The sequence below is a fragment of the Lycorma delicatula genome, chromosome 2 (assembly GCF_047948215.1).
Source record: "Lycorma delicatula isolate Av1 chromosome 2, ASM4794821v1, whole genome shotgun sequence".
Taxonomy (NCBI): Eukaryota; Metazoa; Arthropoda; class Insecta; order Hemiptera; family Fulgoridae; genus Lycorma; species Lycorma delicatula.
Window position 1 is genome coordinate 32,536,767 of NC_134456.1, and position 26,192 is coordinate 32,562,958.

Genomic DNA, 26,192 nt, shown 5'->3' on the forward strand with positions numbered 1-26,192 from the left:
TAAATTACAATTAAGTGTTCAATATTGAAACATTCTGTAGCGCCGCAGTATGAGCGGCTGGGAACTAAATAAAACCATTGTACGATTTCGCGACTATAATCTTGAAGGTCTATTTTATGTTTACATTATGTTTATTTTACTCAAGTCAGATAGCCAAAAGAACAGTCATTTTCGTAACACAAGCAGAAATTTACGGACAGTAGCAGAAAATTTATCAGTTTTCAAAATACAAAATCATAATACTTCTACTGCATTGGTTATAATGTGATTTCATCCTTACCTCTCCGCATGAGGTTTCATTTATTTTAGTTCTACCACTCATTTAGTGACGCTAGTTTATGATTCAAATTTTACAAATTCCAATAAATGGATCCCCATCCAGTTATATAGAGATCAGTGTTCGAAATAGATGAATGCCGCCACACCTCACGGCTGCATGGGATATACTGTCAGCAGTGCAGTCGCCATCCTGCCGACAGTGTCGTGTGCTCATTCAAAACGCCGCTACACCTCACGGCTGCATGATAACCCATGCCCTCGGCAGTGCAGTAGCCGTTCGTAGCGATAACAGCTACAATCAAAATAATCACCACAATTTCTGCCTAACCGTGCCTCGATGTCAGTACGCCTACCTTCGGCCAATCAACTGCTCAGGTGGTCCCTAGCCACCTGGGGTGCTTTTCTACTAAATCTCTTCAGCTGTCCTGCTCAGGGCGAGGAAGCCAGCCACAATTGTCCAGTCTTTGCGAGTCTTCCAGTTGACTCGCAGATCAAAGAAGGAATCCACTCTCTCAAGTTCCCTAACAATTCTGGAACGTTCAGCCTCGTACTGGGGACAAAAATACAGGGCATGGTTCACAGTATCATCGACTCTACAGTCCGGACACAAGCTGGAATCAACCAAACCAAACCTAGCCAAATTATTCCTAAAGGCACCATGTCCTGAAAGGAATTGAGTTGCATACCGACTGGGGGAGACCCAATTAATCGCTTGCAGCTCCCTAACATTTGGAAAGATATCATGTGTGTATTGACCAGTAGAAGAATCGTTCCACCTAGCTTGCCAAGAGTAAAAACCTTGGTCTTCAATTTCTCGCATACGCCCAGAAGTAAGAAGACCTTCCTTCTTGGAAATGTACCAATTGCTATGTTCTGTAGCTAGAATGTCAAGGGGTTTAATGCCGGCAATCACAGAGACTGCCTCTCTTGAGACAGTTCTGTAGTCACCAACAGCTAACAATAGAAGTCGCTGGGCTCACAAAAGAATATCCCTATAACATTGGAATTGTAAATGATGAACCCAGACCGGAGCAATGTACAACATTATGGCCTCACAGACACCTTTGTAAAAAATACGCATCGTACAATAATTCAACCCCCAGTCGGGATGGATGACTAGAGACACCAAAGAAGGCATCGTTGGCCTTCTTTGCAGCAAACTAAAGGTGCTCCTTGAACTGAAGCCTCTCATCAAGGATGACACCCAGATACTTCTGAATGGTAAAAACCTAACCGGATGGCCATCCAATACAACCCGTGGGTGACAAGTTGCGGCTATACGACCCTTAAGAAGTCAACTTGAGTTTTTCTTTTCTCTTCATTTATTCAGCCTAAACTCATTATTGGAACTTATGTATGCTTTGGGATTTGCTTTTACGTAATGTATTTTAATAGTACCTATATCATGTGTACAGTTAAACAACTCAACACAAGTTGTTTAACTGTACACATGATGTAAAAGTATAATTAGATAAAAGCAAATCCAACCGATTAGTTAGATAAAAGCTAATTGTCCAGCATATTATATTTGAATCTTTTTTTTTTTTTGTAAAAGCAACAAAACAATACAAAAATTGTCAAAATACACATCTATTTTTTAATTTCTTGGCCACAATTTTTATAATTATCCTTCCTATACAGTAATGAAAACTTTTGACAAACAATTCATGTCTGGATCATTGAATTTAAGTCGTGGTCTAGTGTATCCCAGGTGAACTGGCATGGTAGCTTGTGACAGCCAGTATCAGAAGTAACAAACATTCTATGACAGATATTATAGAAAGTGATAATGAAGTTGTCTCTGTTGGTTTCTTTTCTGAATTTACAGTTGTATATTGGCATGTTTACAAGTTATATTGAGGGCTGTAAATGTCATTTCCATTCTGTCCATTGGTGAGACTAGCTGTGTTGTAAAACATTTATTTTCAGAAGAAGAAACTTTGTTGAATAAAGCCATCATACCTTAAATGTCTAATAGTGTTTCAGCTATTATGAACACTAGAACAGGCAGTCCTGACCCCTATATGGGATGATACCTACTGGAGACAATCCCAGTCGCTACGCCACCCACTCCATTCCTAGTCCTGATGGGCTTTACTGGAGGTTGTCTTTTAGCCCTCTAAACCTGATAACACACCACAATTAACAGTTTGGCCTCTGTCAGGATGCTGCTGATGCAAATACCTCGGTAAACATTTTCATCAGTGTATTTACACAATTTACTATTGCCTTTGCATGGCCACTTTCAACCATGACTACCTTTTCTTTCTTTTTCCTGTTTAGCCTCCGGTAACTAGTGTTTAGATAATTCTTCAGAGGATGAATGAGGATAATATGTATGAGTGTAAATGAAGTGTAGTCTTGTACATTCTCAGTTCGACCATTCCTGAGATGTGTGGTTAATTGAAACCCAACCACCAAAGAACACCGGTATCCACGATCTAGTATTCAAATCCGTGTAAAAATAACTGGCTTTACTAGGACTTGAACGCTGTAACTCTCGACTTCCAAATCAGCTGATTTGGGAAGACGCATTAACCACTAGACCAACCCGGTGGGTTCAACCATGACTCCCTATCAAAACTTATAAACCTCAACTATGTCTTTACTCAATTAGGGAATAATAAAGAAGTTCTGAAATGAATAAATAACAGTAACATTCACTTTTTAGAAAATAAAAATATTTCTTCCATTGTCTTTTGTATACGTGCTCCCATCAAAATTTCTATTGAAAATTAAGTATTTATTATAAAAATATTTAGCTTAAATATTGAGGAATATGTAAAATGTAGTTATAATAGTTTTGATGTAACAATGAATAATAATGTGTAGATGACTGTGGTGTGCAGTAATGTGGAATGATGAACAGTGGAGGTAGAGGACAATTTGTTCACAAGAGATCTTGTCAACAAACGTGAAGTTGTTTATTTGTTAATTTTAACTCACTTGTTCATAATGAAGGTAATAATAATAAGTTAAGAATCTGAAATCATTAAGTGCTTTCTCCATACCTAAAATTTAGATCAACCATATTCTTGTGACTACAGCACATTTAACAAATTATCTACTTTCAGTTCCCATCTTAAACAAGAACACAACTGCTTAGTTAAAGAATTATTTTACAGGTATTGTGTTCGAAGATTAAGAGTCTAACTACTTGTATGACAAATGGAATCTCTGAATTTGGTTAGCATGTGCTGAAATGCAGTTATATAAACAAATTAATTTTTGTTTCTTTTTCACACTTTTTTTTCCCTCTCCCCTGAATCGGATTCCACAGTGAAGCATAACAATCTGAGGGAGTGTCCTTTTATAAGCCGGATGAATCTTAATGCCTGCCTTTAACTCCCAAAGTAGGGTTACCAAGCCCGACTATGTCGTTCCTCTTTCCCCACCCTAGGAGTGGGACTCAGTCCTTATGCCTTGTTTGCCTCACACGAGAACACCCAAAAGAGCACTCTTGCTGGGACTATGGTCTTTTCTACAAGAGGATGAGAGAGTCCCCGTGCCTCATCACTGCTACCCATCTGTGCATGCACAAATGAATAGCAGCTCAGCAGGGAGCTGTCCCTCATTCCCTTGTTGTCCTAGCAGCCCTATCCTTCTGTTGAAGGACTTGTGTGATAAAATCAGATATAGCATGGAATTGTACCTCATTCACCAACATACGGCCCATGATACTCTCCACCGTAAGTGGCCCAGTAATCAACTCATATTGCAAGCGCTCCCTGTCCCAGGTCCAACAGGCAAACACAACATGCTCTAGAGTGTTGAGCTCCCCGCTGGATAAGCAAAAGGGGTCATCAGCCTGCTGTCATGCATTCAAATATACCCAGAACATGCTATGGCCAGACAGGAACTGGGTCAACCAATAGGAGATCTTGCCAAACCTAAGGCTGACCCATAGCTTCACCTGTGAAATCAGGCAGTGAGTCCACCAACCGGTGAAGGAACAATCCCAATGAGCCTGCCAAACTTGGAATATCCAATCTTGTATCTCAGCCTTACCAGCCCTTGGAGAAGTCCAATCTGCATGGTGGTAAACTGCTGAATTGGGGGGGGGGACCCCCGCAATAAGCAGCACCACCTCAGTGGAGACAGTAGAGTACACAGATACTATGCAGAGAGCAATCCTCCTCTGTATGCCCTCAAGCATGCGTCTATTCCTGTCGTTCCTCATTGCCGATGACCAGACCTTAACAGCATATAATAATACCGAGTTGATCACATTACCATAAAGCACCTGCTTGGAGGCCTGAGGGCTGGCTACATTTCCAAACAACCTATTCAAGGCAGTCACCATCGCCCCTGCCTTCTCTGATACCTCCTGTACATGCACGGTGAAGGAGCAACGGTGATCCAGCCACACACCTAAATATTTTGCAGCCTCCACCTGAAACAAAAGAGTGTCACCAACCTTAATCCATAGTGAAGGTAAGGGGCGCCTACTTGCCAGACATAGGAATGATGTCTTGTCTGGGGAGATTGTCAACCCTCTATCCTGCAACCAGCCATGCGCACGACGAATGGCTTCGTTGGCATCAGCAACAACATCGTTCACTTGCCTCGCTGAAATCACCAACGCCAAGTCATCTGCAAAGGCGATCGCAACCACCCCGACCGGATACTGAAGACGGAGCACCCCCTCAAACATCAGGTTCCACGGGGTTGGATTAATTACTGACCCTGTGGAACCCCACACGTGGCTGAAAATCTGAGTCGGGAGTCCGCAGTATCATAGATCAGGTACCTTTCCTTTAAGTATTGTGCAAGCCTTCTCGTGCCACTGCTAATCCGCTTAGCCCGTGGGGCTGCATACGTCACTCCCCAACGTGTAGAATTAAAGGAATTCTGAACATTGAGGATAACAACCGGAGTGCTCCTTGTACGCTAAGTCCTGACTGTCGCCTCTTCGACCAAGCGACACACATGCCTCACAGCATCGGGGGCCGATCTGCCTCTTCGGAAACCGTACTGAAGCTCAGAAAATCTTCCATCCCGTTTCAAACGAGCATCAATCATCTCCAGAAGTTTACAAATCGGGTTATTCACATAAATCGGACAATAAACATCTTGTCGGCCCGGCTGCAGGAGTACCAAACGGGGTTCCTTCCACTTCTGAGGGATACAATCAGATAGTACTAGACCATCAAAAGATCTAGCAGTTCCACTGGCGCCTTCTCCACGGGTATCAGTGTAACTTCCGTGGGGGATATCATCTGGCCCCGGGCTCGTATGAAGTTTCAGCCGCATCCCGGCCGTAGCAGTTCCTCTATGCTGAATAATCATGATTCATCAATAACTGTCTCCTCCCTCGGGGAATCATCCTCTCTAGGAAACAGATTCCGAACTTCCCCCAAGAATTGTTCCTCTGTTAGAATCGGAGTCCGTGTACCAAACTTGCCGGTAACCAGTCTAAAGTCATTCCCTCATGGGTCCTTGTCAATGGCAGCACAAAGTTGCCGCCAGCAGTCCTTTTTGGCTTTTTTAATCGCCGCCTTGTACGCTTCCCTGGCCACCGCAAAAAGACGACAAGCCCTCAGTTGGTCATCCGGAGTACCTCGTTTCCACTGGTGACAACCCACCAGTCAGCCGGGCCTGGATCATTTCTCCAAACCAGATACAGCCTAGCTTAGAGATGATTTTCCGTTCCGGGCGAAAGATGCCCGAGGATGTCCTCGTGACAAATTCGACAAAAAAAATGATCTGAGAGCGACTCCTCCTCGAGTACGCCCCAATTCGCATAGCAAGCCACCTGCTCGCCGGACGCAAAGGTCAAGTCTATGGCGGACCAAGAAAGTCCCCTCGAGAATGTCGCTATCTGCGTATTGAGGCACACCAGGCCCGCGGCTGCTATCCTATCTCAGAGGTGAACGCCCCTGATGTCCATGACATCCCCAGCGAAATTCAGCCGATTTTGCATTAAAATCACCAGCCACCACCAGACTTTCATTCCGATGACGCCGAATTTCCAAAAATAAACTGTCCAGGATTCAATGTAAACACCAAAACCGAAATTTGGAGAGCAATAGCAAGAGAATACCGTCAGGACACCAAAATTTGCCCACACGAACCCTCTACCGGCTCCGCTACACTACTGGCCGTAAGAACCCGATCGTTGCCGATGACATACTGTCCAGTAACCACATTGCATTTGGAGAGACTGAGGCGGGTGGCTCAGAAAGAATGACATCTGCAGATCGTCGAAGCGCCACTTCCCAGCACACGTCAAGAGAACGTTGACTTCTGCCAGTGTTGAGTTGCAAGAACCTCATGTTCAAGCGGCACAAACATCCATCTTTGTGGCCCTCCGAATCACAAATGCTACATCTTCGTGGGCTGGTACAGTGGGCCTGATGGTGACCTTCCTGGCCACAGGTGAAACACATCTTTGTGCGGTCGATACCCTTGCAGCCTGACGACATGTGTCACAACCTCCAGCACCGCTCCTCCGGGTCTCGCATGCGGACCCGGCAATGTACCCAGCCCACTTTCAACCGTTGAGCAATTAGTCGTTTAGCCACCCCATACGTCGTAATGACAGTGGCATTCTGTGTCCTACCAAACGCAGGGCGGAGGGAATACACACGAAAGTTAGCGTCCGCTCTGACCACCCGCCCCACTGCGTCTACTACCTCAGCTTCAGTCACAGTCCTCAAGATCGTGTATATGCATTACAGTGCGCCGGCTCCCCCGTGACCATAGGTCAACCTGCAATCCTGGTGTGTTGTCACGGATAACTGGATATCAGGACCGCTGCCTTCTTGGCTCCTCTCATCCCCGCTACCTTGCCGTAAAGACAAAATATCTCCTACGTCCTGATTTACCTGCCTTACTAAGCCAGCATACGACTGCCCGGTGGATCGAACAATGACCGTGCCGCTCTCCATCTCGGCCGGCGTCGAACGTCGTGCCGGAGGATTGATCATATCACCTCTCCAATCCCAACCCCGTAGGGCAAGACACCCGCCTAGTGACGTTCCGGTCGCCACCAGAACGTATCCCATGACCTTTGTCAGACACAGACTTCGATAGATCTAAGAAACGACACATATCCAACGTATTCGACAACTTCTCAGCCCCACGGGTCACACGAGCCATTACGCTATTCGGCTAGGGCTTGCTCACCGCCTCCACAATTCCTCGTCAGAAAGCGATCGAAACAAGATGTCTCGCATGTTCAATTCAAGGCCTCTCGGGGGGGGGGGATTGAGTCCCAACATCAAATCACCTAGAGGCAGAAGCACTCTCTTCCATTGCCGGAGCCTCCAACTGGGGTGTCCATGCCACAACCGACAGCCTTCTCTCAACCAACATCTGCTCCAGAGCAATCTTGATGTCCCGTCTCATGATTCGACATTCTTGTACCAGACCACAACTTTTCTACAACCCCAAAGAGCCATTACAACACCAGGGTACAGTGAAATCTGGGGCCTCTTTTCACATGACAGTTGGAGGTCCATCTTCTCTGCCACAGCCAATGAGATTTCTGACTCCCTGTTCAATCCTGCAGTGGAACCATCATCCATCCAAAGCTTCCTTTTTGGGCCAGACAACGGCGGGGCTTTGGTCGCTTACTATGCAATTTCAACTCTCCCTCCATGTCCGCCCCCATATCCACTTCACTAGGGTCCGGAAGTGCACCAGAAAGATCGCCATCCGTTGAGTAAATAGACTCCAGAAGAATCCATGGTAGGCTAGCCTCCTCAACACGTGATTGACCATCACGCTCTTTTTCCTTGCTTGAGCGCCGTCCCTTGTCTTCCTGGCAGTAGAAACAGACATAGACACGGGTAATTCAGTCCCCTGCATCGCAGATCTTCCCCTGGCCAAGGGTGGAAAATTCTGCTTACTTCCTCTCCACTCTCCTTTTTCAGAGGAGTCCTGAAGAAACGGACGAGGAGCATTCAGTAACCACCACTCCATGCCTTGTGTCTCGTAAACTATTGCGGGAAGTCTTTCTCAGTGCTTTTCCCAGTTGTAAAGTAGAGTCATCACAGGAATTCGGCAATGGTTCCTGCTTAGTTTCAGAACCAGACATTTCCAATTAAATACGATTCAAAATAAGAAAATAAACCACACTTAAGAAAATTATGAAAAAATAAACATTATCGAATGGCTTGTAAACAAACTTGTTTATGTACATAAACAGACCCTAGCAACAATCAAATTGTCAGTTGTGGTGGCATCTGAGCTACTCAGAGCAAGAGAGGCTTGGTCTCATCTTCAATGTAATTAAGCTTGCCGATCCTGAAAATTATAAGTTTGTCATACCATCTACTAACATCCTATTGGGGGCAGAATGGTATTTCTTTGCATTAAAAGGAAATAAAATAATGTTTTCAAGGTATTCCTGGTGTCTTAGAAACAATTATTTTCATTTTTTTAAATATAGAAAATTAAGAAACATACCAACAATATCTAAGAGATTCATTGGTTTCTTGAACAGGCTTCTACTCCCTAAAGTCTCATTACATTAACAAAATTTGAAATAATTCAAATATATATATATATTTAATTATATAATTCAAATATATATATATATTTGAACTATTATTAAAAAAAATAATGGCCATCTAGCTCCCTACATTAAAAAGATTTTAAGTAAAACACTCTTCTTAAAATTGTTTTTTCAAATAATTAAAAAACAGAAAAAACCGTTCGCCCCTGCCATCTACCCTGTAAACCAAGATAAATTTGCCTTAATAAGAAAAGTATGTTCTCTAAGATTTTCCTCTTAGACTCTCACCCCCTATAGAATTTATTCCCTCAATTAATTTAGAAATACCTGAATCACTTTTTTCAAAATGTTTTACACATTTAGAAAATATAAAGCAGATAATGAGATATCAAGAGATTCAGGGTCACTTTCCACCAAAATGCTTCTAATCTCCTTTCTTACCATATTCAATTAACAATAATTTTTAAATATTATGCTATTCAATTTTTTAAATATTCTACCTTAAAAACAATGTAATCTTATGTTCAGTCCTCTTAACCTAAAAGGTTTTCTATAGCCTCTAATTAAAAATTTAAATATTCACTACTATTTAGGTTTTTTCAAGTGTATTCTTCTAGGGAGAAAACCTACCTTGTTGTCTATCTAGGCATGAATGCTCTAAGTCGCTTAAAGCTTCATCATTAAAAAAAAATTTTTTTTTTTTATATTCACCACTTCACTAAATAATGTTTCTATTCATAAAAAGTTTCAAGGCTACCATTTTATAATGAATAAAATGGTCCATCTGGGTGAAACCAGATACGTCTGTTAATGCTTAATAAAATTATTCATATTTTATTTGTTTATGAATTATATAAATTCTGTCCATAATGGCTGAGTAAAACACTTTCTTCATAAAAAAAAAATTGTATTCCTCAGAAATAAATATTTTAATTCAGATTTCTATAATGTATGAGAAGAATATTTTACAATTGATCCCATGAATGTAAAAGGTACATGAAAAATTAATTTTAACAAACAGGTTTACACTAACTAAAGCTTTTAGGAAAACGTTTCTAGTACTGACAGAAGTTATTGTTGAAATCACTATCATAGTAATCTAATTATTTAACACTGTTTTTCCTTCTGCAATTAGAATAAAACAAGTTTCTTTTTAAACAGATTTTGATGTATCATACATTATATTAGAAAATTATCATTAGGTAAGAAATAAAATTTAGTTATCACAACTGCTTTATAAGCTGTAAGGTATATCAGCACTATGATTTTTTTGGTATTTTTATAATTTGTTCCAGTATCCTGTGATTTGTGGAGCTTTAACGTTTTTCTGAAGAACTCTGATGTTTTGTAAAGCTTGGACGGTTTTCTCCAATGCTCTGATGTTTTTGTGAGGTGATCTGACGTTTTGATGAAGTGCTTTTATGTTTCTGTGATATGCTCAGATTTTTTTTGATGCTCTGATTCTTTTCTTCACTACCTAGATGATCTTTTGTAATGCTACTGTGTGCCTCTTTTATACTTACTCTCATTTGTTTTGTGCTAAAGCTTGGACGGTTTTCTCCAATGCTCTGATGTTTTTGTGAGGTGATCTGACGTTTTGATGAAGTGCTTTTATGTTTCTGTGATGTGCTCAGATTTTTTTTGATGCTCTGATTCTTTTCTTCACTACCTAGATGATCTTTTGTAATGCTACTGTGTGCCTCTTTTATACTTACTCTCATTTGTTTTGTGCTAAAGCTTGGACGGTTTTCTTCAATGCTCTGATGTTTTTGTGAGGTGATCTGACGTTTTGATGAAGTGCTTTGTTGTTTCTGTGATGTGCTCAGATTTTTTGTGATGCTCTGATTCTTTTCTTCACTACCTAGATGATCTTTTGTAATGCTACTGTGTGCCTCTTTTATACTTACTCTCATTTGTTTTGTGCTAAAGCTTGGACGGTTTTCTCCAATGCTCTGATGTTTTTGTGAGGTGATCTGACGTTTTGATGAAGTGCTTTTATGTTTCTGTGATGTGCTCAGATTTTTTTTGATGCTCTGATTCTTTTCTTCACTACCTAGATGATCTTTTGTAATGCTACTGTGTGCCTCTTTTATACTTACTCTCATTTGTTTTGTGCTAAAGCTTGGACGGTTTTCTTCAATGCTCTGATGTTTTTGTGAGGTGTTCTGACGTTTTGATGAAGTGCTTTGTTGTTTCTGTGATGTGCTCAGATTTTTTGTGATGCTCTGATTCTTTTCTTCACTACCTAGATGATCTTTTGTAATGCTACTGTGTGCCTCTTTTATACTTACTCTCATTTGTTTTGTGCTATCATTTATTTCTTCTTCATGGGTGGGTTTTTCTGAAGATCTTGTATCATGTGTTTTATTTTCAGTTGCTCTATCAATAATGATTTCCTTCTTTGCATTACCCATTTTTTCTTTCTTAACAACTTGATCGATAATATTATTAATAATACTGTTACTCATGTTTGTTTGCTCAATAGTTACTTTCTCAGGGTCTAACGTTATCTCTTTCTCTTCTGTAATTTGAGGTTCCTCCTTTTTCTTTGGGAGAGCAGTGTCAGGAAATAGACGCATATACAGTTCCAACATAAAAACAAGATCAATTCGTTTCTTTTCATTTTTAAACCACTTTGCTAATTCTGCTCCTAATCCTTTTTCTAACAGTAACTTTTCTGAGTTTAAGATTTCTTCAAAAACATACTGTTTTACTGGTTTTAGCTTTCCTTCTTCTTGCTTCCTAAGAAGAAAGTACCTGGAACATTGTTTTTTTTAAAATTACATTATTCTATTAGTCAAATACAAATTTATACTACTTATTCTAAAAATTTCTGCTAATCATATCAGCAACTGAAAATATGTTGAAAAATTCCTTAATATAAATTTTTAATTTGTCATTAAAAAAGTTAATTCAGTAGTATCATAGAATCTCTACAACTGAACGAACATTAAGGACAACAAAATCATGTATTTCTGATTGTTTACTGGGAATAAAATGAACAACAAAAAACTCTTTAACATTTACACATAACTGCTAATACAGCAATCATAAAATCTTAAAAGGATGGAATGGAACAAAGATGAAGACAAGTGGAAAAGAGAAATAAATTATTGATTGCAGGAGCTGCATGTAATCAAACTTTAGAATTTCTAAAAACAATACAAAATAATATTGCAATGAGTAAAAATAAACACCTAATTCTAATTCACTATAAAGAAAACATGAAAAATAAACCATGCATATTGTGGTTATTATTTAAAATCCTACTTCCTTTTTCATTTCTTCGATATAGCCAGCTAAATTCCACAACAATCGTTTCTCCTGATATTTCATTAATGGCATTCCAGTTTCTTATTACCATCAAATTCTTATCTCCATTCATATATCTCATTTTACTATCTACTTCAAATATGAGGTGTGATAAAAAACTAGGAGAATTTTAATTTTTATCAAAAAGAATTTACTTATTCTTCTATATTTATCCTGTCTCCTACAAAGTACCCTAGAGACACTTATGCCAATCCAATCTTTAAAACATCTCTGGAAAGCATTTTTTGGTAGAGCTTCAAGTTCACTAGGTAAGTTTTTCTTTATTTTATCCATCACTGCAAATCGCTGTCCTCTTTAGTCTTCTTTTCTGTTCTTTGTCTGTTCTCTTTTTAGTCTTCTTTTAATCAGTGGGAATAAGAAAATGTCACGCGCCGTGTCTGGAGAATGTGGAGGCATCAGTAGAGTGTTATTTTTTGCTAAATAATTACAAATTGATGGTGAAATGTAAGCTGAAGCATTATTATGGTGCAAAACCTAAAAAATTATTTGCTCCCATTTGTACTCATTTTTTCAAATTTGCTCACATACATGGTGTAAAACTGCTACAATACTATTTGTTGTGGTTTCTTGTAGAATAATTCAAGAGTAAATTACGGTTTCTTGCGGTAAAAATTCATGATGGAGGATAAAACAGTAAGGAGAACATTAACATTTGATCAAACTCTATATGCTTTTTTTAAACCTTGGTTCTTTAGGAAGGTTCAAATCATTTGGATGATTGGACCTTTGTTTCAATATCATAACTGTACGATTTTTTCATCTCTTATGATATGTTTGAGTAATTCAAACCATAAGCAATGTCAGCTAACAATTGTTACTTTGTTAAAAATTCAACAGTTTTGAACAAATTTTGCTGCTACTCATTTCAAACCCAAAATGTCAGTCAAAATTGTTGAGTCATAAGATTCTCACTTCAGAAACTTCTCTAATAGTGATTCCACAATTAATAATTGATAAAAATTTTCTTTATTTTGTTGATATTTTCATAGGTTGTTGATTTGTAAGGACCTCCACCCTTTATTGACTTCAACATCTTTACAGCATTCTTGAAACAGTTCACACTCATCTTAAACCATTGGTGTCGACATAATATCCTTGTCAAAACCTTCTCTACATCTTCACCATTTCAATGGATTTTATTCCATTTTTAATGCAAAACTAAATGGAAATTCTTTATCCATCATTTTCAAATAAAATAGAAATCCACTTATAATAAAGTATATCCAAATTACTTGGCTGTCAAATTTTAACTATGTGCTTAATATGGCTAAAATAAATATTACATACAAAGCTTAACACAGTTGTAGGACTTTCCCGGAAAGTCAGTTTCCCCTATACTTACATTTAGTTGCAAATGACAAATGAAATAGCAGTGATATGAAATATGGTCTCCACAATAAAAGAAATAAGATTCTTCCAAGAATCGGCTTTTTGTCGAAACTGCGTACTGAATATACCAATCTTCTGTGAAACCAGTTGGTCTCCAAAATATAAAATTATCACCACATTCAAGAAACATTATGTGCAAATCGTTATAGTGCTTGAAAAATTATCAACAGATGGTAACAATGCAACAAGAAAAGCTGCTTTTCAAATGCATTGCGCTGCTACAAAATCAGAATTCATTGTTAGTGTTTGTCTCATAACAAAATATTCAGCACTCCTGCAACTGGTGGTAAATGCTCTTCAGTCAACAAGTGTGGACTTACTTAAATGTGCAAATCACATAAAAAAATCACAGACATCATGAGAAAACACTATGGAAATGTGGTTGTTGAAAGTGTTGTAGCAGAGGTTGAAACAAGCTGAGCATCACTGAGCATCTTGGAACAGATTACAATATGCAGCGAGTCATAAATCAGAAGAAATATTGTACGAATCCACCTAGCATACTCTCCTAGCGAGTTTTGGAGAAGATCACTAATTGTTGCATACATAGTTTCATTAATAATGTCTCTGGAATAATGTTTTTCTTAGGAGAACTTGCCCGCAATCTCATTGCTTACGTTGCACCCTCATGTAATGTTTGATATGACGTATGAGGATTTTTTAACATACCACAAGTTTTTGCAGTTACTACAATTGAATGACTTCCTTGGTGAAGCTGAACTTTAGTACAACCAATGGAAAGGAAAAAATGTGCCAAATGCCGAACTGAAGGAGAGAGAACTAGTGCTGGTGCACTAGTTAAAGAAATCCAAATTTTTTACCCATCCATAAAACGAGCGCTACTTATCTCGCTTGCAGCCCTGCACAATGTGCATTATCGAAAGATGATCCTTCAGCACCTTATGCAGGGTAAAAACTTGGTTACGGTCAACAATGACAGAAAATTGATTTGTTGGTCTTTGTATGATGAATGTGCTTAAAAAAAGGGTTTTGGAAGCAAAAAATAAATATCAAAAAAATTTTGTAAGATTTAGCCAGGTAGGCTAGTGCTAAATTAAGATTTAGATAGGTTTGAATAGCATTGCAACTAATTACTTTTAGTGTTTTCAAATGGTCAAAGAAAACCATTTTTTAACAAAAAATGTTATCTTATTTTTGTCCTCCCTGGAGAAAATCCTCGTTGTGCCTATAAGTACTGTGACATAGGGAAGTTCACTTGAGGCTCAGTCTCAGTTGTCACGGTGTGTTTTACAGGAGGAGATTCTACTAACTTCTTTGCAGAAACTATTCGTTTGTTTTCATAACAGAAATAGCTAAACTGCATGATATTTTTTATAATTTTCCAATATTTATTTCTAAAATACATAAACCAAACAAAAATACCTCCACTTTCACTTCTTGTGATTACAGGTTAGTTTAAACCAGATGGGATAGAATTTGATACAATTTCTGCTAGCTGTGCCAGTGAACTAGATTTCCTTTATGAGATTTCTGTTTTACCAGGCTAAATGCCCAATCACAAGAAAATTACACATGGTCTACAAGAAAAATGATAAAATGGTTTCATTTTAATTATAAATTTTATAATTAAAATCATTCATTTTAATTTAAATTATAAATTATTCTCCACACTAAATATAATGTCGGAATGTTATTTTTATTCTGATTTAAACAATTGTCAGCATTTATAGAGATGTTTCTTGCCAAGACTATGTTGCTCCAGATAGTGTTACAGATAGTTTACCACAGTGTTTGAGCCTTTGGAAGTGTTGCTGTCTCAGCAATTATATTGTATTTCTTTAGTGTCATTCATGATTCCTAACAGCCCAACCTTACACGGTGTCAGAAATGAAAAATTGGTTCAGGTTGCAGGGAATCATGGGGAATATGAATCTGTTGTGCATAGTCGAAACTACAATGCACATTACCGTCATACGAATTGGGTATAACCTTCCTGTCATTTTTTTGGATTAGTAATTTCATAGTTCCATCATAGGTTTTTTCTTTAACTCATCCTAAGTATTTTTAATGACTGATAAAGTATCCTTTCAATAGATAAAACATCTCGACTTCAGTGTGACTCTGAAGCTTACCAGATGAAATCATGCTTTTCTGACAAAACTCAGAAAGGTAGTTTGTGGACGTATTACTACAATGTCAGGGTCAAAATTCCTCTGTGTACTTAAAAATGAAGCATATTCTCAATTCTGTTCGCTTGCCTGCTCACAAATATTTCTGTACGTCTCATAAATTGCAGATTAAAAAAAACAGAAATAAATTAAAACACCTATTCTTAAAACAAGTACTTTTACAAAGCAGCCAAAAGGGACCTTACCTTCACCTATGTAAATCATATGAGTGAAGTTAAGGTCCTTTGTGTCTGGTGTAATTGTTCACAAAAGTAGCATGTTATGCTATCTAATCTGTAATATGTGAAATAAATGAGATTATACGTATTTGTTTAGAATGAATATAGTTAGCGATTTCTCAAATAACCTAAAAACTGCATTTTTTGACCTGAATCACTAAAAACAGCTGTACTGAGAATTCTGCCTGGTGAAGATAAGGTTCCTTTTCCTGCATTCAGTCAATTTATGAAATATGTATAAAAGATAAGTGCACTTGAAGGGTTTTTCGTATAATTTATAAGTTGATATATTTTTTGCTTTGATTTACTTAATAATTTTTTACATTAAAAAAAAGCTATATTAATTTCCTTATTTTTTAAAATAACACTTGCTTAGCTTCTGATTATTACTACAATTATTAATTAGTCAAATATTACAAATTTATAACAAGATTCAATGCTAAAGGGCACTGAACTGAACGTCTTATTTTATTCTGATTTATATAATTTTTTCTCTTGGCTTTTTTGTGTCTATAAAATTTAAAACAGCATAATTAAAGGCATTTAATGGGTTGATGTTAAAAATAAATTCTACTTACGCAAATTCCTTTTGTTTGGATTTCTTTTTTGGTTTAAGTCCAAGATAGTGAGCTCTCTTAAGAAGCATTTCCTGTATAGTTAAATTACTCACTACATCTTTCTTGACACCTGATATTCCTTCAATATCTATAATTAGGCTTTCATGAGGGTGTGCAAGTTTAGCAGCCTAAAAAATTGTTATTTTAAAAATATATATTTCATATATTTTATATTGATTAAAAACAAATTAAAAAAAAAATGATATGATAAAATGTATAAAAACTACCCTGTGAATCACATAACTTACATTCATATAAAATTATCTTTTATAAATGTTACTGCACTATTTACAAACTGTTATGATTTGCTCTTATATAAGCACCAAAACATATCTGCAAAATCAACTACATATGTTCAGTTAAAATGTTGAAATCAAATTGTAATTATTGCAGTGGATGGGGAAAGTATTCACCCTGCTCACAAAAAGTCTTCAAGAGTGGCCAAACATCAGGATGATTTTTCTGAGTGGAAAGAATTAGGCACCATGAATTTTTCCAAGTGTTCAAATAGTAATCAATGAGTTCTATCTATAGGTTTATAACCATTTGAAGGATACTGTATGCAGAAAGATGCCTGAATTAGAAAAGCAGAGTTAAATATTTTCTACCATGACAATGTACCAGGTTCACATGCTAATTTATGTTATTTTTTGATACAACATTAGAGAATTGTCTTGCCCCAACCACAATACAATCTGGATTTGGCCTCAGCAGACTTATACTATTTCCTAAGTTTAAGTCAGTAAGTCAACCAAAAAAGGATAACCTTTTACAGATTACAAATTAAGGAATATACAAGACAGCTGCAATCATTTTGATTAAAATGTTCCAAGAAAAATTCCAAAAACATAAGAAATGTTGGGTGAGCAGTATCTTGCCAATGGAAGGAACTATTTTAAAGGAGAAAAAGTCTTAATAATGTTATAACATTTTATTGAAAAAAGTTCAGATTTTTTTTTTTTAATATACCTTGAATTATGATTTCTCCTAAAATTTTTCAAGGCAAATCAATAAAACAGGTATAATAGAAAGAAAAAATATTTTTATATTTTACTCTAATCCAATTCAAATGTTAAGAATAGAAATTCGAGAGATTAACATCTAGTCATCATATATTCTGGCAGAAATGTCCACTAACTATTATTTTGTTAAACACAGATTTTGCATCTATGATAGATAAAATTACAGTATTTATCTACGAAAGATAAAAACGAATAGTACTTGCTTAATTTGGGCCCTGCTCAAGAGGATATTTTTCATTTCAATCATGGTTATAATTCTTATACTAAACAATTAAACACTGATAGAATTCTACACTTCTTTTGTTTTCTTGCTAATTGTGAACAATCTCTAGTATACATTGTCTTTGAAAATACCTGCAAACAGAGCAGGTCCTTTTGATCTTGATCCATGTGTTCTGCTATACGTCAATTTCATGAGTAGTAATGTCTGTCAACTCCATTCCCTTGCATGCCCACACCATCATGATGTGTGCCTCATTCTTTGGCCTACTTCTAAGTTTACTGTTCTTCTTTTCTTTTCAAGAGTAACTTTATCAGTTCATTTGATTATTAATATTCTTCTATGCAGACCAATTTAAAGGTCAGATTGTTTTTTTCTTCACTGTTTGGTTCTCATACAATCCTAATTTCAATTTCTTTCTTATAGAAAGAATATATGACCTCCCCATATTTTTTTAAAGTTTATTCAACATATCCTTTTTATGAGTGTTCTGTATAAGTCACTAATATGTATAATGTGGTCCCAAATATCAAAATTAATTATATCCAGTCATTCATACTACTGGTTCACTCCTTACTTCTAATCCAACCACTTTCTGTTCCCTGCCAATTTTCAAAAACTTTTGTCTTTTTATAATGTATATTCAGAATATCATATATATATATATATATATATATATATATATATATATAATATAGTAATGTTTATTTAGAAATTTTTACAAACATTATTACTCTCAACGATAATTTTCTATAGAGTTTGCCAATAAGACAATGTAATCTGCATACCGTTAATCAGTTAATTTTCTTCAGTAATAATCACACTTTCTCATTAACTGCTTCTAAAATCAGATTAGCATGTGGGTAAGAGAAAATTCTCACATTCACTTTTTTGTTAGTTGTAAACACATTAGTGACTAATAATTAATGTCTTATCAAGAAGTTTGTTAGAACTTTGCCAGTAAAAGTCTGCAGAACTGGACGGCATGGCGAAGTCAATGAACTATGTTTACAGTTCTAAACATGACCTAACCTAAAAGTGAAATGAAAATGGGAAAAAAATAAAAAAATAAGTATGAAAACATTATATTTCAGTTCAATTAATTTGTAATAAAGATTACTTCCAAAAAACACTTCAAATTTTGTTAAACAATGTTTTTTCTTCCATCCTGTGGGACTCGATATGTCACTTTTTCCTCAAAAAGATGGGTTTACAAATTGTGCCGCTAGGTAGCAGTATTTGATAGTACTAGGTAGCATACAAAAATTTGATACTCAAAAAAAATGTATGTAATATAAATAAAACTGCTTTTAACAAAATGATACTGATATAAAAAAAGGTAAGACACTACCAATTCTATTATCAAAATCTGTTATTAATTTAGAATTTTGTTTAAAAAAAATACATATTAATTATATGTAATAGACAATAGATATACAATAATAGTTAATAAACAATGTATAAGCAGAAAATAGAAAAATTTGTTACAGAACTCTTATCGGTCCAATTTCATTTATTAAACAAATAATCATAAGAATTGTATTATTTCAAAAAAGTAAAGAGTAATGAAGATACAGGAGTTTTATTTATTTTTATCTCTTACTTACTAGTAGTCATACTTTTACTTAGGGTAGGGTACCATGACTCGGAAAGGGCATTGCGATTCGGAAAAGTTTGGGAACCAGTGTTCTAAGGTTCTTTCTGCAATACCATTGAATCAATTATCCTACTAACTTCTGGAGTCTACCTGGAAAATTGTTCATTTCAGGAACAATGGAATAAATAATATAATATTTATAGGTTTTTTACATCTTGTCAACCTTACATTCTTACCTGCAATTGCAAAAAAGAAAACAATTTCATAACATCTAAGATCTATAACTTCAGATGCTGAAAAAACTTACAAAAAAGAATGAACTGGATCAATTTTTATGATCTTATAAAATAATTACTTACATCATAAATTTCCCGAGGAATCCATGCATTTGTAAGTTTTAAGTGTTTTAGAGTTGCAGATGATGAAATGCCTGATACTAATCTGGAAGCATCTTTTACTGAGAGACCATTAAAGCTTAAATCAAATACTCGCAATGATTCAGAAGAATTAATAGCTTTTACAAATAAGTTTATTACAGCTTCACCTCGAAATCTAAATAAAAAAATATTTCATAGTTTGTTCAATAAAAAAAATTTGTAATATGCTTATTACAGAAAAAGACTAAAATAAAACAAAATATACCTATGTAAATAATTGTGTGATAACATACTACATCAGTGACACAAATGTAAAAAGTTACACTGTTACAATGTAATAAATCAGAAGTAATCTGGGACTTGTAAATAGAAATGTACAAAAATAAAAGCACAACACTTGTAAACAGAAACTAATAAAAACAAAGCACTGTCAGAAAAACATGTAAAACTGAAAAATTTAAGATATCACATGTTAGAATAATAACAATAACTAATGTTAAAATTAGTTAAATTTAAACAATGAATACAAAAATACAAAGAATACTTGTGTATGACATCAAAACATACAAACCAAAAGAAAATTTAAAACTAAAATATCATAAGGGTCTGATATAGTCGAGCTGTAGGTCTAATCACAACCAAACTAAATGACAACATATCATTGTAATAAAACAGCTGGCAAGAGTATTAGGCCCACACTCACTCAGAATTCAAAGTAAATAGTATAATAAAAAATACAATCATACAAGGTATTATATAGTACTCTTATGTGGTCAATAATCACTACACAGGTAGGACTACAATCAAACACCATGAAGTTAGAATGATTATGAATCATGTCTCAACAAAACATTTACAATACAATTAAAAATGCATACAGAGATCTGAATAAAAGTTAAAGAATTCTACCTAGAAAAAAAACACTGATAATTTTACACTAAAAAAGGGAATGGTAAAGAATATATAACAGCATTACAACAAAATCATCACACTTGAAACATAACACTAACACGCAGCAAAGAATATAAAGGACACCTACGCCCTTGAAAAATTCACTAATCATATAAAACAAAGCTCTTAACAGTGTAAATAGTTCTTACAGGCACACAAACCTTATATGCACACAGAAGAGAGTGTATAGGAGATATAACCATTTTGCACATTTGAATAACAGTGAACAGAAATCTTACTTGCAAAATATATGAAACTCAAATATCCAACATGATAAGAGTGTTTAATTATACTTAGCATGCTGGATGTCTGAGTTTCATATATTTATTATATACAGGGGTATATAATGAGGTTTTCCTGGGTCTTTCATAACCTATTCTACTTTTGAAAATAATAAGATTTCTTATAAGCATAAGGCCTAAAATGCTTCATTTGCGAGTTACAGCTAGTGAAAAATTTCACTTGGGTTCAGCTACCCCGGTGAAATGAGGTCATACTGACATTTTTAAGACGTTACTTAAGGGGCAGAATTAGTGATTTCTTGTGGTTTTTTAACTGAAAAATTGATAAAATAGGTCCCAGAATTGTGTCTGCAGTAGTTTTTGAGAAATCTGGTGGTGAAAAGCAATAAATTAGGGTAAAAAATCCTGTTTTTTCTTGCGTTAGAATAGGTTATGAAAAATCCCAGTAGAACTTTGTGATATACCTGTATATATTTTTAATTATCTATATATAGATATTTATTTTGAGTTTTAATAGCTCTTACACTACACATTACTGCACATATGAAAACATACACAAGTGCAAGCAAAAGTATATGTAGCTCTTACTTATGTGGGTGAACAACATACTCACCCTACACAATCTAACAAGCATGAAGGCCAGAGGGTATAGGTTGCACAACAAATTCACAATACATAAAACACAAACACCTAATCTGGTAAAGTACATAAAGCTCTTACAGATACAACAAACTCGCCACACAAATAAAAACATACACTCATATGTATATGGTTCTTACTTGCATAACAAATACACTACAGGCATAACTGTAAAAACAATCATTAAGGAAAGAATGTATAGGGCACTTTCACAAGAAATACTCTATAAACGTTAACGCTAAACACACACATAATCTGGTAAGAGAATATACAGCTCAATGACAGAATCATTGCTCATATAGCATGCAGGAGAGAATGTATAGGGCTCATCACTGCGCAATAAATATACCAAACATTAAACAAACGTACATTCTGCTAAGAGTGTAACAGGCTCATATAGGCAATACTGATTCACCAAACATAATATATACACACGAGAGTAATAGTGAATATGCGTATATGGCTCTTATTCGTACAACAAATTCACCATCTATAAAACAAAAACATACAACTGGTAAAGAGTGTATAGATCTCTTACAGCTACCACTATTCTCCATACATATTACAATACAACACAGAAACATACAACCTGGTAGAGTGTATAGGAGCCCTAACAGGTACTACACATTCACAACATATTAAAATATACATAAAAAAACATACAAGCTGGTAAGAGTATATAGGGCTCTAACATGTAGTACATATTCACCATACATACAAGTATTATCATATACATAAATTGGAGTAAGAGTGTATACACAGTGGGTAAGTTCCCTAACTAATTTTCTGTAGTCGACATAAGTGGTGATACGTACAACTGTAACAGAAAAAATTGACTGCCGAAAGGCGTGCTCTTGTTTTGTTCCACACTTCTTGACCGAAGAACAAAAAAAGCTGTGTCTTTCTTGCGCTCAAGAATTCGCTGAAACAGCCAATAGCAACCGGAATTTTTTGCAAACAATTGTAACTGGGAATGAAAGCTGGTGCTTCATGTATGATCCGTAAACGAAGTGCCAATCCACTGCTTGGTTGAGTCCTGGAGCACAAAGACCAGCAAACGTCAGGCAGCAAAAATCAAGAGTGAAAACGATGTTGATTGCATTCTTCGACTCAAAAGGCCTGATTCATTATGAATTTGATGCAACTGGTCAAACCTGAGTTCTAAATTCTGTTTGAAAGTAATGAAATGCCTGATGTGTCGCATTCGTTGAATCCAGCCTGAGTACTGGGCAGTTGAACTCTCTTGCACGACAATGCCCCTATGTTCTATGTAGAGGGCTGATGTGAGTAAATTCGTTTATCTTTAAATCTATATTTTTATTTAATTTAGTTGGGAAACTTTTAAGACATACTGTGTATGGCTCTTACTTACATAAAATAATTCACCGTACATAGAATAAAAACATACAACCTGGTAAAGAGTGTATAGTGCTCTTACTGCTACCACTATTCTCCACACATTACAATATAACACAAAAACATCTAACCTGGTAAGAGTGTACAGGGCTCTAAGAGGTACTACACTTTCACAACATTATTACAATATACACGAACAAATATACAAATCGGTAAAGGTGTATAGGTAGGCTTACCGTACGTCCAGGATTGGCCTAGACAGTCCTGGTTTTTAGAGGTATGAGAATTTTATGACTGGCGAGGATTTAAAAAAATCGTCGCCAGACCTATATGTTTGATATTGCATTTTTAAACGTTCTCTTACAGTCGTGCATCTCTCAGCCGACCTTGCAGCAAGCGCTGATGTCGATTTTGAAGGAGGGGTGGCTACCAGTCTCGCCACAACGTTTTACTTAAGTCATTTGGCAACACAACAGGGGCAATGTGTGTGGTGTTTTCGTGTGTTTAGTAACTTATCTACACGTTTTTGATCATTTTCTCTATTTGTTTTTTGTCTCATTGTTTAGCAATGGGCAAAAGAAAATGTGTGTCTAATGTTAACCTGCATCAGGAATGCAAATTTTTGAAAATGTGTAATAACAATAACAATAACAATGAATGTGTTTATTGCACACTATGTACTGAAGAATTTCTTGCTGCACATAAAGAAAAGGGTGATATTGATGACCACATGAAAACAGCTAAACATAGGAGTGCTATTAATACAACTGCTTCAGCAAACATAAAAGATTTTTTTAAAGCCAAGGATGGGAATAACAATAACAGTGATCTGGAATGTGCTGCTAAAAAAGCTACATTTTCATAGCACGCTGCTAGACATAAACTCAGTTTAAAAACATCAGATTGCACATCTAAACTGGTTAAAAAGTTATATGACCCAAAATTTTCATCTGCTAGAACCAAAACCGAGGCAATTATTGTTAACGTTATTTTGTCATTTATATTTGATAATATTTTGCATTCTTTGAAAAACATATGCAACAGTAACGACAGATAGATAGCTCAAACAGAAGTGAAATAAAACTTGTTCCAATTGTCGTAAGATATTTCAGTTTGGAGGAGGGAATTAGGAGGGAAGTTAAACTTTTAAATTTTGATGAACTATCAGGTGAAACTGCTCAAATTTGACTCAGTATCTTTTAAATTTTGATGAACTATCAGGTGAAACTGCTCAAATTTGACTCAGTATCTTTGCAGTGTGTGAAAAAATACAATCTTGAAGAAAAGTTGGTTTGTTATAGTGCTGATATCACCAACAGTAATTTTGGTGGTGTGAAAAGAAAGGGGAATGAAAATGTGTTCAAAAAATTTCAAAGTGATTTAGATAAACCTACTTTAGGAATTGGTTGTTCAACCCACATTGTACACAATTCAGTAGAAACAGCATGTGATTCTCTACCCCTGGACATAGAAGTTATTGTTATAAAAATTTATAAATATTTTCACATATATACAGTAAGAGTAACAAAACTTAAAGAGTTCTGTGAATGTGTGGAAACAGACACAAAAAAGAATTATCTCATGGCAGCACAAGGTTCCTTATTTTGTTACCAGCAATAGAAAGAATTCTTTCCATTTTTGATGGCCTAAAATCATACTTCTTATCTTGTGACAAATGCTGAAATTACTATTTGATTTTTTTAAAATCTAAAAGTGAACTGTTTTTGAAATTTTTATATGGTACTCTACAGTTATTTAATAATGCAGTTCTGAAATTGGAAGCTAATTCTATTGCAGCAACAGAAGCATCTCAGACATATTCTGTCTGAATTAATTAACTTCAGGAAATAAAAACCGACAAATTTATACCATCTTCTGCCAAAGAATTGCTATGTACTCTAAAATTAGATAATGAAATTCAGGAACAAATATTCTTCTCAAGCATAGATAATTTTTATAATTCTAGTATACAATACCTAAGAGTTGTGGAGAACCAGTTTTGATAAGTTAGTAAGTTTCAGTGGATAGATTTATGAACTGAACTGGTCTGATTTAGAAGAGAATGCACAAGTTGTTAATGAAATTATAAAAGATTCTATAAATACTGACGACTTATTTGATGAACGTACATTGTTGAACCAGGTAGGTAATTCAAAACCAAAGGGTAGGTTGTGGTTCAAGTTCTGAAAAAGTACCAGATACTATTGAAGAGAATTGGAAAGCAATTTTTAAGGTGTTTCAAAAGACTGATATTTCATGATTTTGCCTGGGATATCTGCTCCAGTTGAGAGAGTTTTTTCAATTATGGGGAACATCTGGTCTGCAGAAAGGGTAGACTTTCAGTATCTACTGTTAAACATTTGCTAAATGTTAAAATTAATTCAGACCTTTCTTGTTGTGAATTTTATATGTAATTGAAATAAAAAAACCATTTCTGAAAAAAGTCATGTCTAGTGAAAAATACAACTGAATAAATAAAAGTTTAATGTTTCAGTAAATTGTTAAAGACTTTTAAGTAATTTCAAAAATATGTCCTGGGTTGGACCTAAAGAAATATGGTAAGCCTATGTATAGGGCTCTTACAGCTACCATTCTCCACACATATTACAATAAAACACACAAACATACAAACTGGTAAGAGTGTATGGGTTCAGGCACCACTGATTCTCCACATTGTCCTTTGTGTTCGATTTACATTAATAATTTTTGCAAAAGAAAAATTTTATTTTTTTGGTGATTGACTATTTTTCCCTATGATCTGGCTCTTATTTACGTATATGACTGAAGAATAAATGAAATTAGTAATAGCTCAAGATTTAAATAATCTAAGTTTGGTTCTAGATCTGTCCTGTGGCATTGAGGGGCACCGTACAGGCTCTACAGCATGTCCCAGAGAAGCTAGAAAGGAGATTGCCACGGAGGACTGGCCATAATAAAGCATAAAAAATTAAGATTATAAAAGTTAACTTGAATCACGCAGCACCGGTACATGACTTATTGGCCAGATACACCTCGGAGATGGGCATGGATATTGTGTTCAACACCGAGCTGTACAAAATTTGCTCCCGAATGGAGGGGTACTGTCAGGAGGTGGAGGTGCTGCTATTTGGACATGTGGGTCTTTACCCATCAGACAAGTTCATCTAGGACGAAGTTACGTTAGGGTGAGAGTTGGAAAGATTTACCTTTACTCTTGCTATATGTTGCTGAATATTCCAATCGAGAGGTTGAGTAGGAGTTGGCTGATATGGCAAGGGATCTCCTCACGCATCGTGCTGGATCTTACCTGTCTGTTTTTACATTCAGGCGGGGTGGAACAGGATCTATTATTGATATAATGT

General features: G+C 35.8%; 1 protein-coding gene across 4 annotated transcripts in view; it reads right to left on the bottom strand.

Moving 5' to 3' along the window:
• Positions 1-9,656: 9,656 nt before the first annotated feature.
• LOC142320614 (uncharacterized) overlaps positions 9,657-26,192 on the bottom strand; it is a 61,177-nt gene continuing 44,641 nt past the window's right edge. For all 4 annotated transcript variants that reach the window (XM_075358606.1, XM_075358605.1, XM_075358607.1 and 1 more), the window contains 3 exons: positions 19,646-19,838; positions 16,409-16,575; positions 9,657-11,497 (listed from right to left, as the gene is read on the bottom strand). In XM_075358606.1, the coding sequence (XP_075214721.1) occupies positions 10,057-11,497; positions 16,409-16,575; positions 19,646-19,838 (1,801 nt within the window). In that variant the 3' untranslated portion in view covers positions 9,657-10,056. The remainder of the gene's footprint in view (positions 11,498-16,408; positions 16,576-19,645; positions 19,839-26,192) is intronic.